Here is a 17,866-nt window from a genome sequence, read left to right on the forward strand (position 1 = left end):
CTTGGTCCACGACCATTACGAAGTCGTGGTTTTCAAGGAGTAGCTCGTAGCTGGGCTGCGCTTCCTGCTCCACCCCTTCATCATAGAAATTATTAAGTTTTTTAACGTCACTATCGATCAACTACACCCGAACTCCATCTGTACTATTGTTGCTTTGATCTCGCTCTTCCACGAGTATAATCGACCTCTCACTCTAGACATCTTTAGCACAATTTGTTCCATTAAGAAAAATTCTTCTTGCCAGTTCGGCGACACCCGACAGAGCTACTATATCTCACCTTGCCCCGGATTTAAGGTCCTGTTTGGTAACCCAAACAAGGTATCAGCCTGGAAGAGAAGGTACCTTTTTGTTCGGAATCCTAAAGGATGGCCATTCCCAACTCACTGGCAAGTGGCCATTAAGGACCCTAGGGTGAGGCTGGATGTAGAGACCAGGGCAGTCATCCATTCTTAGAGGGACCTTGGCCTTGAGATGGAAGATTTCTTTGCCGAGGAGAAGCTTGTGCGAGCTGGGATGAGTCCTCCTATTAGACCTCTACCTCGTTACACACATTACTTCTCCCTTTTTTCTTTTTGCACTTACTTCAGTTCGTAGCTGATTGGAAAAATTCTCTTTTTCTTCTCTTTTGTAGAAGCTATGATGGGTGTCGACGCCGCTAACCTATTAAAGAGCGTTCAGAAGGAGAAGAAGAGAAAGGCCTCAAAAAGGTCCTGTTGAGAGGAGGCTACCTCTTCAATTTCTGCCGAACCCAAGGTCGCAGCACCAAAGCCATCTTCTGTTGAGTTCCCAGGGGAGGAGGTTTGCCCCCAACCTCCGGTTGTTGACCTGGAAGAGGATCAGGATGAGGAGACCCCGCCTTGCGAGCCCAAAGGTACTTCAGTGCCTGAACCTCAGCCTCCCTCAGCGAAGGAGAGCATAATGACTCCATGGAGGACCACATGGAGACCGACCTACCTGTTGGAGGAGATTCTAGAAAATCTGATGTTTGAACATACCTCTTTTCTTAGACCCCCCTATATAGTGTATGTCCCGGGCCTTTGAGCTCGGTTATAGTAATAGTTGCCATGTACTCGGAACTTTTTGTTAATGAAGCATAATGATTCAAAAAGTCTTATGTGTGCAAAAATCTTTCTAAGTAAAAAATTTTTCTAAGTGTCGATTATCTCGCAGTGCCTAGCTAGCGAGTTGGACTCCAGGTAGGAATAACCTTGTGTTGTTGTTCATCGAGGTGGATAGACACTGTAGGGTATATACCCGACCTGTCTATGAATGGGCTACTTACTTGCCCAAGCTGAAGAGGCGATTGGGAATCGTTACGCCTATGCCGAGGAGGCGACTAGGACTTATTGTAGTGCCGAGGTCTTTTGTCAACTCGACACCGTAGCCCTTACGCTTCTGGGAGTGACTCACAGTCCTCTCTCCAGTCTGTTGTCTTTTTTGACCAGTTATCATCTTTTTTGACCAATTCGGTGGTCCCATAGACTTAGAGGAATTTTACCTTGGAGTTATGGGCTCATTAGTAGTACCCTTTTAGGTTATCGATGTTCCATGCTCAAGGTACCTGCTTCCCTTCCAATGTCTCGAGCTCATATGTGCCTTCCCCGAACACCCGCCTTACACGATATGGACCTTTCTAGTTTGGTCCGAGCTTACCTACGCCGGGCTCAGGTACCATAACTTTCCGGAGAACCAGGTTGCCGACACGAAACTGTCGTTTCCTGACCCGGGCGTTATAGTACCGAGCTACTTTCTACTGGTAGGCTGTAGTCCGAATGTAAGCCAGGTCTCACACCTCCTCTACTAGGTCCAGGTTGGTACTGAGCCCGTCATCGTTTGTTTCATCATTATAAGCCTCAAATCGCAATGTGAGTACCTCAATTTTTGCTGGGATCACTGCCTATGTGTCGTACATGAGGTTGAAGGGGGTTTCACCCATCGCAGTCTTGATAGTAGTTTGGTAGGCCCAAAGGACAATGGGCAGTTCATCCACCCACAACTCCTTTTCTCGAGCTAAGCGAGCTTTCAATCCGCGAAGTATCACCTTGTTAGTTACTTCTGCTTGTCCGTTTTCTTGGGGGTGTTCCACCGAGGTGAAGTTTTGATGAATCCTCATCTCGACACACCAATTTTGAAACTTAACATCTTCGAACTGCTTCGCATTGTCGAATATCAGCACCTGGGGTAGTCCGAAACAACATACTATGCTTTTCCAGAAGAAATTTAGTATGTTATGTGTTGTGATTGTTACCAGGGGTTTGGCTTCCACCCACTTCGTAAAATAATCTACTGCTACAACCAAGAACCTCCTCTACCCTGTTGCTGGCGGAAAAGGACCAAGGATGTCGATTCCCCACTACACGAAGGCCCACAGGCTGGTGAGGTATTTCAAATCAGCAGCAGGTTGGTTGTGGATATTGGCATGCCTCTGACATTTGTCACACTTTTTGATAAGCTCGAGTGCATCTGCCTTCATTGTGGGCCAATAATAGCCTTGCCTTAATACTTTCTATGCAAGGGCTCTACCCCCCAAGTGTCCACCGCACAAGCCTTCATGGGTGTCACGAAGTACGTGCTCAGCTTGTGAGGGTCACAGGCAGTGCAGGTAAGGGAGCGTGAAGGATCTTCTGTACAGCTTTCCGTCTATGAGGACGTACTTGGCTGACTGATGCTTTACCCTCTGAGCCACATTGCATTCTGCGGGTAGGGTCCCGTGGAGCAGATAACCAGCAAGCGGGTTGATCCAGCTCGGTTTCGCTTGCGACACGGGAGCGACCTCTTCTGCCCCCGAGAATGCTGGGCCGAGGTAAGTCCTCTATGTACACAGTTCGCATAGTGTTGTTGCTCGTGCTCGCTAGACGGGACAAGGCATCGGCCTCAGCGTTCTTGGACCTCGAAATTTGCCTAATAAAGCAGAAGATGAAGCTACATAGGATCTCTCTAACTTCGTCCAAGTAAGCTTCCATAGTTGGGTCACGGGCTTCGTACTCACTAGTGACTTGGTTGACCACTAGTTGTGAATCGCTGCATACGATGAGGTGCTTTGTTTTCATTTCCCTTGCTAAGGTCAGCCTGGCAATCAACGCTTCGTACTTTACCTCGTTGTTCGATGCCTCAAATTCGAACCGGAGAGCATACTCCAGCTTCACCTTGCTTGGGTCGTATAGTTTCGGTCCTACACTAATTCCCTACTGGTTGGATGAGCCATCGACATGGAGGATCCAGGGCTCCTCGTCCCAGATCGGTACCACTATGATTGGGCTGGTGCCGCACTGGTTGACGCTCCCGTCGTGTGAGGGAGCTCGGTCAATTCGGGGGTCGCTGCGCCGAACGTGCACTTTGCTACGAAGTTCTTCAAGACCTAGGCTTTGACTGTTGGTCGTGGCTCATACCGGATATCATATTCACTCAATTTGATGGACCACTTCGTTAATCTTCCATACACCCCAGGCTTAAGCAGAATCTACCTCAGGGGTTTGTTGGTGAGAACAATGATAGTATGGGCCTGGAAGTATGGGCAAAGTTTCTGGGTTGCTATGACCAGCGCATACGCTAGTTTCTCGATCTCCAGATACCTAGTCTCTGCATCCTGCAAAATTTCACTAACATAGTAGATGGGTCGTTGAACCTGATCTACTTCTTTGATTAGTACCGAACTAACTACTTTGTTGCTTGCAGAGAGGTATAGCTTTAACACGTCCCCTTCTTCAGGCCGAGTTAAAACTGGAGCAGTACTTAAATACCTTTTTAGCTTGTCAAAAGTGAGCTGACACTCTTCGATCCATTTGAAGTTCTTGCTCTTTTTTTATATCTTTAAAAAAGGGTAGGCATCGGTCTGCCGATTTAGACATGAAGCGGCTCAGGGCAGCCATCTGGCCAGTCAGCCTCTGGACTATTTTTTATTTTCCGGGGTGGTTTCATATCTAGGATCGCCTTTATTTTTTCTGGGTTGGCCTCGATGCCACATCGGTTGACTATATAGCCTAGGAATTTACCCGAAGTGACTCCGAAGACGCATTTATTTGGATTTAATTTCATGTTATATCTTCTTAAATTTTGAAAAACATCATTTAAATCATTCAACAAAGAATTTGAAAGATGGGTCTTCACGACCATGTAATCAACATAACATTCTACTTTATTGCCGATCAACGGCTCAAAAACTTTGTTTACAAGGTGCTGGAATGCTGCCCTAGCATTTTTCAATCCAAAGGTCATGACCTTGTAACAATATAGCCTGAGCTCAGTTATGAAAGCGGTCTTGTCTTCGTCAGCGGGATCTATCCTAATTTGGTTGTAACTGGAATAGGCGTCCAAAAAACTCAGCAACTCATGACCTAAGGTCGCGTCCACTAGGCGGTCGATCTTGGGTAGTAGGAAGTAGTCTTTCGATCAGACTCTGTTCAGGTTGGTGTAGTCGATGCACATGTTCCACTTGCCATTGGCCTTCTTCACCAGAACTGGGTTGGCCACCCAACTTGGGTAATGGACTTCCCTAATGAAGTCTGCCACGACGAGCTTCCCAACCTCGTCATCAACTACCCTCCAACGTTCCGGGGCGATGTTGCATTTCTTTTGTCTTACTGGCATGATTAAAGGATCGACATTAAACTTGTGAGTTATAATTTTTGGATCAATCCTAAGCATCTCTACCGCAGACCAAGAAAAAATATCTAAATTTTCAAGTAAGAAACTTATTAGCTGGGTTCGAAGTGGTTCGTTGATCGAGGCAAATAGTGGTATGTGGACCGTTTCTTCTTTTGGGGCAGTTCGCTCATCGGTATACTTCGCTGGTTGCTTGAGTCCGACATCCTTTGCCAGTTTTGCTTTTCCTTTCAAAGTGGCCACGTAGCACTTGCAGGATTTGAGCTGGTCACCTCACACGACTCCCACCTCGTAGTCAGTTAGGAACTTCATTGCTAAGTAGTAAGTGGACACTATGACACGCAAAATGTGCGTGATAGGCCGACCTACAATCGCATTGTAGGGGGAGGGAGTCGTGACTACCAAGAACGTGTGCTCAAATTGCACAATGTTTGGCCACGTGCCGGATTCCACGGTACTATGATTCGACCAAAAGGCCTAACCTCCTCGCCGTTGAACCCTACCAAAGATGTATCTGTTGATTTCAAGTCGCTTTGCTGTAACTGTAATTTGTCAAAGGTCTCCTTGAAGAGTATGTCTGCTGAGTTGCTTGAGTCTACTAAGATGCGTTTCACCTCGAAGTCGTCGATCCTTAGCTTCACTACTAAAGCATCATCGTATAGGTACTGGATCCCGTGCGCATCATCCTTTGTGAAGTAGATCGGTTCTTTGAGCCAAGGTTGCTTTGGTGGGTTGTCGCCTTCGTTCTCCAATTCGCGTACCAAGATCCTCCCAGTTGCTGATGTACATCCGACAATTATGGACCCGCCGGTGATCATATTGGTCACTCCACGGACTGGCCTTTCCTCTAGCAGCGTTCGAGGTGGCTGCTCATTCTGCCTGTTGGTCTCGGGGTCTTTTCTCCTTTGGTCCCCTTGTCGATTTGCCTGTCGGTCTGCTTGTCCCATCTCTTCTTGTAGTATGTAATTCTTTCGGTACCCGCGACAGATAAGTTCCTCGATCTCATCGTGGAGATTCTTGCAATTCTCCGTGCTGTGTTCATGACCTCGGTGGAAATGGCAGTAGACATTCGGGTTTCTTGTTGTTGGGTCTCCCCTTAACCTGGGAGGCCATTTGACGAATGAGGAATCCTTAATAGCCATTAAGATCTCTCCTCGCTTAGCATTCAAAGGTGTATAGTTTGTTCTCCCCATGGGCGGGGTCCTGGAATGCCGACCTGGGTTGGTTAAGTCTGAAAGAATTTATGGATGCATTTTTGTATAGTTATCTTTTATTAGGTTTTATGGCCTAATTTAAGAATAGAATTGATGAAATTATATTTAAATTTCATTTAAAAATATATACATACATATTATATATATATATATACATGCATATATAATTAGAATAAAAAATATATTTTTATATGGAAAAATCTATGATGCTGAAAAGACATGGTACCAAAAGAACTTGACCAATTTTATCGATTAACCCGTTTATGATACCGATTGTTTGTCACAAAGTTTTTTGGATGTGATGTCTTTCCAGTATCATAGTCCCCCATTGAATTGGACCAGGCTCAAATTGGACTCATATATACTACCTAAGGCCTCAACCGAAGCCCAACCCACATTAAAGTCAGACGCAAATTTTCTAACTAAGCCCAATCGGTAAAAAAACTTAGATTGAATCGGGTCGGACTCAGGTTGGATTAACCCAAATTGCAGCCCTAAATGATAGCATAGGTCTCACCTCGAGGGCCCAAATCTAATACTCAGGTTGGATCAAGATACTTTGGGTAATGGGGTCCTTAGAATGTTGTCAGTGATAAATTCTCTCTGCCATTCTTTCCTCATATCTCTCTCTCCACCCTTGCAACTTGCCAATGAGGGTCTACACTACGCACATGCCTTCTGTGGGCTGAGAGACATGATCTATGGATCCTGAAAGAGGATCTTGTCTATCTTAGCTTTTTTCAGTTGAATTTCCATTGGAGTTGGTATCGCGGAATAAACCAATTTGATTATATTGCTCGACGTGGGTCCCTGGAGGGAGAGAAACAGATAGAGAGGAAGAATTAGGAACTCTCTATTTTCCTCCTTTCATGGAGTTCCACTCACTCACTTTTTCATTTCTCATCAGGAAGACAGTAGTTGCTCTTATCGATACAAACCGACACACAGACGTTTGGAAAATAATTCTTGACCCAGCCTGCACCATTGACTCGGTGGTTATTTATCTCGGGTTCGGATCCACATTCATTTGACAGCCGGGCTCAATGTTGTTTGTTCAACACTCATCACCCAACCAACCCCGTTTGGATACAACCCAATGTATTGGGTATATATATTTGGTGTGATTGGCATTTGAATATTACAGGTTCCAATGGAAGTTTTATTATTTTTAGGCATCGTTTATTGGTATTTTGCAGAGGTAAATTGGTCAATTGAGTAATTGATTATGATCTCCACATTTTTATGTCGTTTTAATGAATTTTATAGTAAATGAATTTTCTGAAAGTATTAATAATCTGGCTAATTGATACCCGTCCTAGAGGGTGGATAATTTGTTTATGTGACTGTCGATAATGCTAAATCCCTCCTACCCCTCTCTTTACTCGGATAAATTATATGAAATTAGATCACTTGACAACAAAACACGTTTCAACATTTTACCAATATAATCTCACACTGCACATTTTATACACGGCAGGTCCCAGTCTCATGGTAAGATATAACTTGAGTTGAGACGTTATATCCCACAAAAAATGCTGAAACCGAACTTATCCAAACAATTTTGGCCAGGGAAACACTTTGAAGATAAATTCACCCACTGTTTTCAAAATCGGACTGGACCGGACGGTTGGACCGGAAATCAGGAATCGGTCACCTGACCGGTTCTATTTTCCTCCAAAACCATTTTTTCCCCCAAAATTGTTGATTTTGGTCAACAAACCGCTGAACCGACAAGTTAATCGTTCGAATGGTTTTAACCGTTTTTCAAATTTTTAAAATTTTTAATTTTTTTAATTTTTTTGTCAGAACAGGCTGTTCGTTCAAATCGAATGATCGGACCGTTCAAACCGGTAACCGGACCCGTGACCGGTTTCATGAATTCACCAACCCAAATAAGTTAAAACTAATGGGGCTTTAGTGTACCTTGGACCTTGGAATGAGCAACTCCCTCCAAATATCCAATAAGCTGCATAGAGAAAAAGAAACCATGATCCCAAGGGATAAATAGGAAAGCCCTTAAAAGGCTAAGCTGATCTAAGAGCTAGTAAGGAGGTGAGCAGCAGGGAGATATCCTTTCCTAAAAGGGGCCATCAAAGAGACTAAAGAATCTGTTGTTCAAACTTCAAACTTGAAAAGCGAATTCCACTCACAAGGCAATTGGGTTGGGCCACTTTGTAGACTTGCAGTATGCAGCGTTCTAAGTTTGTTTGCCGAGGACAAAAAGACTCCAATACACAAATGTATGTCCTCAGAAAGAGGGAGGGACTCCGGTCCGGACTCTCTCTCTCTCTCTCTCTACTGACTACTGCAACTCTGCAATGTGCATCAGTAATTTTTATTTTGTTGGTGGTAATTATTTACGTTATTGAGAGAAAGGGAAAACGTACCCATTCCAATTCAGAACGTCGACGGTGGGAAACCCTATAAAAGCTGTATTGCCGCATAACAGGGAACAGAGAGTGGGGCCCATACGGAATGTGGGGGAATCGCATCCATGCATCGATGGTTGTCATGTCATATCATGGGAATGCCAGTATGGGGGGTTTTGTATAATTTGAGCTGACGATCCATAAATAACTTCAGCTTGTAAGGACCAAGGTGGCCCCTCCCCCCCCCGACCTCGATTACTGTCACCGGATCCAATGGTGGTGGTTTCAGTGATCACTTCAGTATTAATCACTTAAGCCTCACGTCTTTAACGTAAGAGAGATTCGGCTGGGGAACGAGAAAAGAAAGCGGCTGACAGCGACTGACCGAGTGGTGGAGAGGGGGAGCCCGGGCATCGAGGGACGACGCTCCATTCCATCGGCTGAGCTCAGCTTTGACGGCGACTTCCAGGTTCCAGCCCCGGGACTGGCCGACTAACCGGCAAGGGTAGCAGAGTAGGGGGTGCTCTCCCGTCGTTTTCCGCTGCCGGGGCACGGCCAAATATTGAAAAAGTCGGCACAGACATGGCCATAACGTGTCGGTTTTGTTATTATCTGAACGCTTCTCGCGTTTCCGGACGGCACGCGCGGTCAGGTACGTTGGTAGGTGTAGGACATGAGGTGGGGGCGTAGGAAAAAAAAAAAGAAGATAAAACTCAATAAACAGAAACCGTTTGTGAACAGACATTGTTTTTTCCCTTTTCTTCTTTTACTTTCCCTGACCCCTACGATATTTCATGGCATTTATCCTAGACCCACATACATGTGTACGTGCCGTGTTTGTGTTTATGCCTGAGAGAGAGAGAGAGAGAGGAGAAGAAATTTTAAAATTTTAATAGATAATTGGTGTTAGTTAACGTTTGCTAATGGTCAATTATTTGGTTTCTTTTTCTCTGGGGATCACCATAGTCAGTACAGTGTGATTTGAAGAATAAAACAGAGTATTAATACAGATTGGAGAGTTTTCTTGGTCAATTTAACCAAGTTTGTTGACATTCACTCGCATTATTGTACTAGATTGATAAAAAAAACGTGGATTGACAGAAGGAGAAGATCAAAAGTGAAAAAAAAAAGTTGGCTGCTTATGGGGGGTCGGGTTAAGTTTAGTCCTATATTTTGTCTTAATAAGACACGCTAAAAAAAGCAAAGCTTCAGTTGTCCGGCCTCCTTCACAAGACCAACCAGACACACAGAAGTTTCAGTTATGGTGATTGGAAAAGGACTCCCGACTCCACTCCACACATGTGATGAATGTGAAGGCAGTCCGAGATGTGTATGTATATATATTTTAATGTTTCTCCTACTGTGGAAGGTGCTATTCACAGTCCAGCACGACTGGGTTGCCAACTTCGAAGTCCCTGTCGGTAGGGTATCTCTCTGTTTCTCATGGAATGTGTTCCACTTCCACATAGTAGTATATGTTGATGGGGTTACATCAAGCCCATTTGCTCTTTGTTCTATATGATCTTTCACTTTGTAGGTAAGCCAGGCTTGGTGCACACCTTCCTAGGTTACCTCTTGGTCTCAGTTATAAGTCCAGGACCGTAGTCCTTCCCACTAGTCCTACCCCTTTTTTTGAACATCATGCGGTGCATTTTGCTAGGGTTCTCGATCTCTAAATGGGTTGAATTCGGGTACCATCTGTCCATACCCGAATTATATCTATGCCCTATTATTAAATTAAAGTATTCAAATTAAATTAGCTAGAATATATAGCTAATATGACATTGCATACATACATGCATGCTAGCTATTAATAAGAAAGAAGCTTAAGAGTAATTAATTTCCATGATGCTTGAATAATATATAATCTGTAGCTTCTTTAGTTAAAATACAGTAATAAATATGGATGCCAATTTTTTATAGTTATTAATATCAACGCATCAAAAAACGACTTGGAAACGGAATCATTATGGCCATTGGTTTCTGGGTTGATGGTCCGATTGCTTGGTTTGAATGAATGGGCCTGTTCTGACAAATAAATTAAAAAAAATATAAAAAATGGTTAAAACCATTGAACAGGCTGACAGATTGACGGTTCGACCACTCGGATCAACGGATTGTTGACTTTTTTAATGGTTTTTAGCCGATAACCAGGTTTGGGGTAAAACAGAACTGACTGCCTAAACGGTTCCCAGTTCGACCGTCCGGGTTAACGACAATTCAAAAAGCAAGATTAATACCCATATATTTATAAATTATATAGGATTCAGATCTTAACCGGTTTGGATATACCATTCACACAACCCTAGCTATAATTAGCATAGACTTACACGGATTGGAGGAAGCTTAGAAATGAAATGATTTCATGGTGGCTTAATTTTTCTTTATGGGCCCATTCATTTTCACTTAGTTGGATAAGTGATAAAATTTGTCCAGATAAATTTGGTTCCATCATTCTTATGTGATATAAGTTATATGGGTAAAGAGCGAGACGAGAGGGAGAGAGTGCTATCCAGGCACATGTAAGTTACTTACCCACCCCTTCACGAGGGTATCAGTTGCCCATATAACTGCTACTCTCCAGAAACTTTGGGATCGGGGCCTATATTACAGAGTACTAGCTAGTTCACCATTTTCATTTAAAATGGATTCACTCGCTGTATGTTAGCAAGCTAGGTTTTTTCTTGAAAACGATCCTTTTACTCCAGAAACCCAAATTGAACCCATTTCAGGTGACAGTAATTGGTGGATTTTACAAAATGAAATGGTTCTTTTTGAGGTTGCATCCAAAATGACTAATATGGCTAAACCTCAATAAGAGCTTCCAAGTAGGTGGAAACTTCTCACAAACTAACCAAAAAATTAATTATTCTCTTTAGTTAAACAACAACAGCGAGTGAATCAATCATGCTAATTTTAACCCTAATTTGGCTATCTACCAAAAAAAAAAAGAAAAAAGGAAAAGAAAGACCTAATATGCCAACCCCTAACCCTAAGGCTGAACCACATCATTTTAACCAAAAGCTGGCTGCCCGCTGCCCCACGTGTGAGAAAGCATGTGTGCATAACCCACCAACCGTTTGATTAATTAATTCAAGCATGAATCATTATGTACCATTAGCACCACACGGGAGCAATCATCTTGCTTGATGCAGGGGTGGGTGGGGGGGGTTCACATCAGCACCCCACAATTCCCTACAGCACATCCCGACCTTGTATCCACAGACTTCATCGGAAGATGTTTCAATACAAGATCGGGATGTGCTGTGGGGCATTGTGGGGCGCTGATGTGAACTCGAAGGAAGAGGGCTAAATTCAAGCCACAAGTTTCGGACAGTGCCTTTTTACCTGGGGCATTCAGCTTTACACGTATTTCAACGTGATAAGCCCTCCTTGAACTCGTAATTATTGTCTTTGAACGAGCATCTCCAGTAAGGACCCAGAAGCCCTTATTATTAAATATACTTTGTTTTAAATTTCTTTAGTTTGATTACGAGATTACAATAAACAAATCCTCACTAGTCACTAATCAAATCATCATCACACAAACATGGATATAAGTAAAGTAAAACCCATCTAGCTACAAGAGATTTGGGGAATGAATTCATGACTCAGTATTCTTGAATTGTTTTATCTATCAGATGGGCTAAAGAAAATTGCTTATGTTCCTTAAATTTTGATGGATGTGCAAGAATTGAAGTTGAAAAGTTGTTTTAATGATTAATTCGTTAATATTTCCTGTGTTTGTCACTGAAATCATGAAGATAATAATGTAGTCTTATCAATAGCCATTTTCATAAGGGAAAAAAAAAAAAATAAAATGAAATGAAAAACCAAAGGGCATCAAAAGGGTAAGTTGGGAAAATAGAGATATGGTCTATTATTTGATCAAGTCCCTCTAAGAAACCGCTTACAGCCAAATTTGAAAACCACTTTTTGGAACAGACAAAGTGGTTTCTTTCTTCTTACATCTATATTAAAGCCCCAAATCTCCAATCCCTGTAATTCTTTTGCACCCACAAAAAACTATCCAACAAAACCATCCATGGCAACTGATCGATTCCTGTTTCCAAACTAACCTCCTTATTGCTTTGAGTACACAAGAAAAACCTACTTTCTTTGTAGCTTTTTCACTACTCAAAAGGACTCACAATTCTTTGCTTTTCTTGTTTTGGATTTGTTGTAGATTTACAAAGAAGAAAAGATGATTCAAGAGTTGTTAGGAAATACTAGTGCAGGACTGGTAGGAGGAGAGAGGAACATCTCGATTGGTGCTGGAGTTTTAGAAGGCTCATCACCATCTCTTTCGTCTTCTTCTTCTACAACGACAACAGCAACAACAACTACTTCAACTACAACCACCACAACATCATCAGGATCCTCAGAGCACCAAAATGTGAGGTGCCCAAGATGTGATTCTTCCAACACCAAGTTCTGCTACTACAACAACTACAACCTCACTCAGCCTCGCCACTTCTGCAAGACCTGCCGACGGTACTGGACCAAAGGTGGCGCCCTCCGTAACGTGCCGATCGGGGGCGGCTGCCGGAAGAGCAAGAACACAAGTATGTCCACAGCTTCAGCTGCCAAATCAAGCATGGGGAAGGTCAAAGTTGCATCAGAGATCGTTAAATCGAGCCTTGGAAGTGGGTTTGATCACGACCCGCCATCTAACCCAATTTTATGGGCTACTCCACAGAATTCTCAACTGTTAGCCTTACTGAGAGCAAGCCAAAACCTTAACCCTAACCCTAACCCTAACCCCATTTGTAATCCAGTTACCATCAAAGATGAGGCGGGTATTATCGGATCCCATGTCACGTCGGACTCATCAGCAGTGACGGGTGCAATAAATGCACGAGTCCTGAACCTAGATCCTCTGACTCAGGTTCCAATTGGATTATGCAGCTCATTCTGGAGAAACAATCTACATCAAACACACCACCACCACCACCACCAATCTCATCAGCAACAGCACACATTATTACTGGGTGAAGTTCAGAATTCAGGGATTCAAGATCTTTATCAAAGGCTCAGACAATCCGTGAATTACTATGATAATTCGGCATCAGTCCAGAGTAATGTGGCAGCTGTTGCAGCACCATCATCATCGTCTTCGTCTATCATAGAACCAGCTCCTGTTGCTGGAGGGGAACTGGGTTACTGGAATGCCGCGTTTTCATGGTCAGATCTATCAACAACCAATGGTGCATTTCCTTAAGGACCTCGGCTCTTCCTTCTCTATTTTTAAGTAAGTTATTTTTCATTTGGGTTTTCCATTGTTTGCTTGTTTGGGGATATGGTATATGAATATGGTTGAAGTATCAGTCTGTTCTATCTGGTTTTTTTTTCTTCCTTTCAACTTATTCTTAACTAATTTTAGTGCTTTTCTCTGTGTGTTTTAAAGTGTGGTTACCTTGTGAGTGTATGTACCAAGAAGCAGGAGAGAAGAAAAAACAAAGGAAAATGGAAAGATTATTAGGTGTTTCTGAATGTTTTCATTTATATGAGAAAATTAAAAAGAGCTCATGTTTCACTTTGTATCCATTTACTGTCTACATAAGATGTCATTTTATAATTATCAACATGCAGAAGTATTCCAAGGTTTCATTTCTTTTTCCTTTTTTCTCTTGAATTTTTAGCGTGGTGGTCAGTAAGACTTCATCAAGATTGATCAGGAATATATGCTTAAAGTACTTGAATTAATTCTTCTTTTTTTCCACATTTTTTTTCTGGATCTATATTTAGATAAAGAAGAAAAACATAGACAACAGGAAAAAGAAAAAAAGAAAAAAGAGTTTTCATAATTCTTCACCCTGGAAGCTGTATGATTTCTTTTGCATCGAAGACGAGGTGGTAGAAATTAATGGTGGGTCGTAGATGGAGATTCCTTGGTTGTATTGTTGTGTCAAATGGTCAGTGAAGGGATAAAGTGACGTTCAGAAAGTGCTGCCAGAAACAGCATATTGATTCCGATTCTTACAGTTGGAAGGGTTCCGTTTGCAGCTTTATCTTGGAGAGTTGTTTTTGTTATTGCCTGCTTTCTTTGAAACTTGCAGCCATATTCTCGCTAAGTACCGTTGCAATATAGATTTATGTCTTTGGGTTTTATAGCTTCTTGTCGCTCGAATATCAATGAAGACATCTTTACTCTTGCTCGCTAGCTTCCAGTCTTCTTCCCACACCTCTCTCTCTCTCTCTCTCTCAATTATTGAACGTGTAAGAAGAAGATAATGTAGGGTTGGCTCTTGATTCCAGGCAAAGTTCTCCCAGTGAGGTTGCAGATTTCATCCTCTTGAGACTTTAGTTTTATAGATAATGTTGATTTCTTTGTGGGAATAGTCTTAAATATAAGATATATACATACGTAAGGATCTATGAGAAGAAAGTAAAAGTAATAGAAATACAAACTCAAATTAATCCATGTGGCTTCCAAACTTGCTCTTCATTTTTGCAATTTCCCTTCCAAACTCCAGAACTGTGATCAGAGGCGAAAAGGTGAAAGAAAAGTTGGAGATGGATCATTAGAATATGAAACATGGAGTTGGACACAGATTCGAATAATATTCAAATGCATGAATTATATCACCATAATGAATAACGACCATAAATGTCTAAAAGCAACCTAAATTTCTGTAAGGAATCAACATCCATTCTTTGTCTGTGCATTAATAAGAGAAAATTCTAAATCATATAAGTAGAATTGATGTTGTATGGGTTAAATAACATGTGTTTAGTAGGTTAAAACTAAGGGTAGTGTTGTTGAACGGGACGATTGAACCATTTGAACTGTCACCCGACCTCTTTTTTTATGTCTGTTTTTCAAAAGTCAATCCAAAAACCATTGATTTGGTCAAGATCCACCTGATTCAAGTGAATGAACTGTTTGACCCAGCCATTGGTCATGGGTTGGTTATACACCACATTATAGCAAAACTTGCAAAAGGCCATAACTTTGTGCTTGGTTGTTTGGTTGGGGTGATTTTTTTTTTTTGTTTTAGAACTTGAGTAACTTGTTGAGACCTACGTGTTCCAAGGTGTTAACGGTGCCTTGGCCCAGCTATTTTTGCAAAAGCTAGAATTTCCTTTTTTATCCTCAAGTTCTAATTTTAGCATTTTTATGAATAAAAAAAATGTCAAAAGCTAAAATAAAAAATATAAATTACATAAAATAATAAATACTCGCAGCACACACACATATGTACAGAGATATACACATGTATGTATGTATGTATATATGTATGTAGCTATGTTGACATGTCAAGTTCTGTCCTATTTGAACAACTGACCCACAACTTAGAGTAAAAAATGGTTCAGCCTCTAGGTCATTACTTTTTCTTTGTAGCTATAACAGAATGTTTATTTATCAGAGAGAGAGAGAGAGAGAGAGAGAGAGAGACTTTAGATGGCCTAAGTCAGATAATGAAAGCCACCAACCACGTAGAAACTTCATGCCATTAAGAAACTGCATAGCATTGGGCAGAACTTAGTAATTTTCACTGCTGATGATGTTACACATAATTGGGGGGGGGGGGATATCTTATAAAATATTAACTAAATATATAATGAAAATAGTTGGCAAAATTATATGCAATTCTCATGAAATATAAATTTCACATGATAAGCATATAAGGTGCATTATCCAATGTCCCATTATATGGGGTCTTGGGAGGGGTAGATTAGATAGGGACCTAACTTTTGTCATTTTTCTTTTGGCTCAAAACGGTTATTCTCATACTTGAACCCACATCTCACACTTGTCAGCCTGAGATTTTACTATTCAGCAAGCTTTAGATTTTGCATGGCAATCATATGTTGTATCTCTCTCTCTATCTATCTATAAAATAAATCCTCGGCCATGTATGTTTTATGTTCCCAAAATTCTTTTGGAAAACTTTGGTTGTCAAAACCTAGCCATTTCCTTATGTACTATTGCAAATTATACAATATGCATAAAACTTCATTAGTTCTATTGGATTAATTGCGTCTATCTATATGCAATCCTTACGGAAACATGGCTTGGGAAAAAAAAATCATATTGGAGCAAGATAAAAAACAATCAAATTCACTAGATGCATGCGTGTCACTTATAAATAGAAAATTTGTTTGGATGTTCACATCATTTTTTTTTATGATTTCTTTTTGAAAACTATGGAACATCGATCACATTGTAATTAAATCATAAAAATTGTTTCTCAATATATTTAGTACAGACTTATAAGGAAAACAACAGATTTAAATGATTATGATTGCCATATGAATCTTACCGTCCAGAAAAAAATAATCACATTTAACATTCCTGATTTAAATTTTTATTTTATTTAACTGAATATGACAGCTGAGGTTTAAGCGTGCATGGGAAGGTGCTCTTGCTAATGTATTTGTTTGTTCTTGTTTAGGAATCTAATATATATAGAGACAATGGGCTATGGTTGATTAAACTATGCATAACTCTATAAAATTTTTGAAAGGAAAAGAAAAAAAATCAAATAGAGCTGGTCATTAATTTATAACCAAAAAATTGAAAAATTGGGTGCAAAGATGAGAAAAGAAAAAAAAAAAAACAGATGAACAAGTTAATGTAGATGCAGAATGTTATATTACAAACTTTAATAGATAAAAAAGAAAAATTAAATTGAAGCAATGTTAAAATTTCAGGATATAACTTGAGAAATATTATAGTTAAACTGCCTAGCAGTACTCATGGATATTGGAAGTAATATTAACTTTATTTTTTTCTAATTTTTAAACTATAAATTTGTCAAAATTCAAGATTTTTTTTTCTCTTGAGAGGGGGGGGGGGGGGGGGGAGGACATTTCATATGCCTAAATAATGCAAATATCTTATATCAAGATCAAGAAGAATAAGAGTATTGGTGAGGACAATGTCACCAGTCGTCACTACATCATATTATAGTCTGCTGAAAAATCATTAATGAAAGTTTCTAAAGAAAAATCACAGGAAGAACTAAGGAATGATCAAGGTTCAAAATATTGATACGCCCAATATGTTGGTATGGGCGTATCAGGCGAATTGATACTGCTTTTTTTAGTTTTTTTTTTATTTTATTTTTTCTGAAACAGGTTCAGGGTAGCCAGTTTAGGACTCCTCCATCCCTTGAACCGGTCAGACTCCCGATGTACCCACCATAGGGGCGTATTGGAGGGGTCCTGGAATGATATGTATTGGTCGATATGGGCTGATATGTGTCGATACTTTGAACCTTAGGAATGATTAATGATAGATTTAGAGAAAATAATTATGTGATGGTACCCTTTATTCTTCAAAGCATATTATTATTTCTAGAATCCTCGTATATGAATTGAATATTAGCTAGCAGCCTATTTCTTGTATTGACGACATTATATGGTATATTAATTTGCACTTACATATTTTAAAGATAATGCTGTAAAAAGATTAATTCTAAATAATGCCCCTTTAATATTTTAGCTATTTGGTGCATTAGAACTCTTGCACAATCCTTATTGATGGATGCATGTCACTAAGCAGATCGTCCCGACCAAACTATCAGATGGGCAGAACATGTAAAAAGAGTAGTTCAGATCATCATAATCATGTAAGACAGGTTTAAGCTAGTCGGATCATTTAAGCCATATTTGGTTTGAAGGAAAAAGTAGGTAAAGGAAGAGAAATGTGGGGAAATCTTTACAAATCTTAT

The 17,866-nt window shown here is 40.7% G+C and overlaps 2 protein-coding genes across 2 annotated transcripts; one reads left to right on the forward strand and one right to left on the reverse strand.

Moving 5' to 3' along the window:
- Positions 1 to 5,001: 5,001 nt before the first annotated feature.
- LOC104602070 (uncharacterized) lies at positions 5,002 to 5,796 on the reverse strand. The gene has a single exon (XM_010265639.1). It carries the CDS (start codon positions 5,794 to 5,796, stop codon positions 5,002 to 5,004), a length of 795 nt encoding a protein of 264 aa, XP_010263941.1.
- A 6,322-nt stretch (positions 5,797 to 12,118) lies between these two features.
- Positions 12,119 to 13,733, forward strand: LOC104601949 (uncharacterized). The gene has a single exon (XM_010265469.3). It carries the CDS (start codon positions 12,391 to 12,393, stop codon positions 13,405 to 13,407), a length of 1,017 nt encoding a protein of 338 aa, XP_010263771.1. The 5' UTR covers positions 12,119 to 12,390; the 3' UTR covers positions 13,408 to 13,733.
- The last annotated feature ends 4,133 nt before the right edge of the window (positions 13,734 to 17,866 follow it).

The sequence above is a fragment of the Nelumbo nucifera genome, chromosome 6, assembly GCF_055504915.1.
Source record: "Nelumbo nucifera cultivar China Antique chromosome 6, China Antique-T2T, whole genome shotgun sequence".
In the NCBI taxonomy this organism is placed as follows: Eukaryota; Viridiplantae; Streptophyta; class Magnoliopsida; order Proteales; family Nelumbonaceae; genus Nelumbo; species Nelumbo nucifera.

Coding starts and splice junctions, on each gene's coding strand:
- LOC104602070 (XM_010265639.1), bottom strand. CDS start 5,796: ATGGGGAGAACAAACTATACACCTTTGAATGCTAAGCGAGGAGAGATC.
- LOC104601949 (XM_010265469.3), top strand. CDS start 12,391: ATGATTCAAGAGTTGTTAGGAAATACTAGTGCAGGACTGGTAGGAGGA.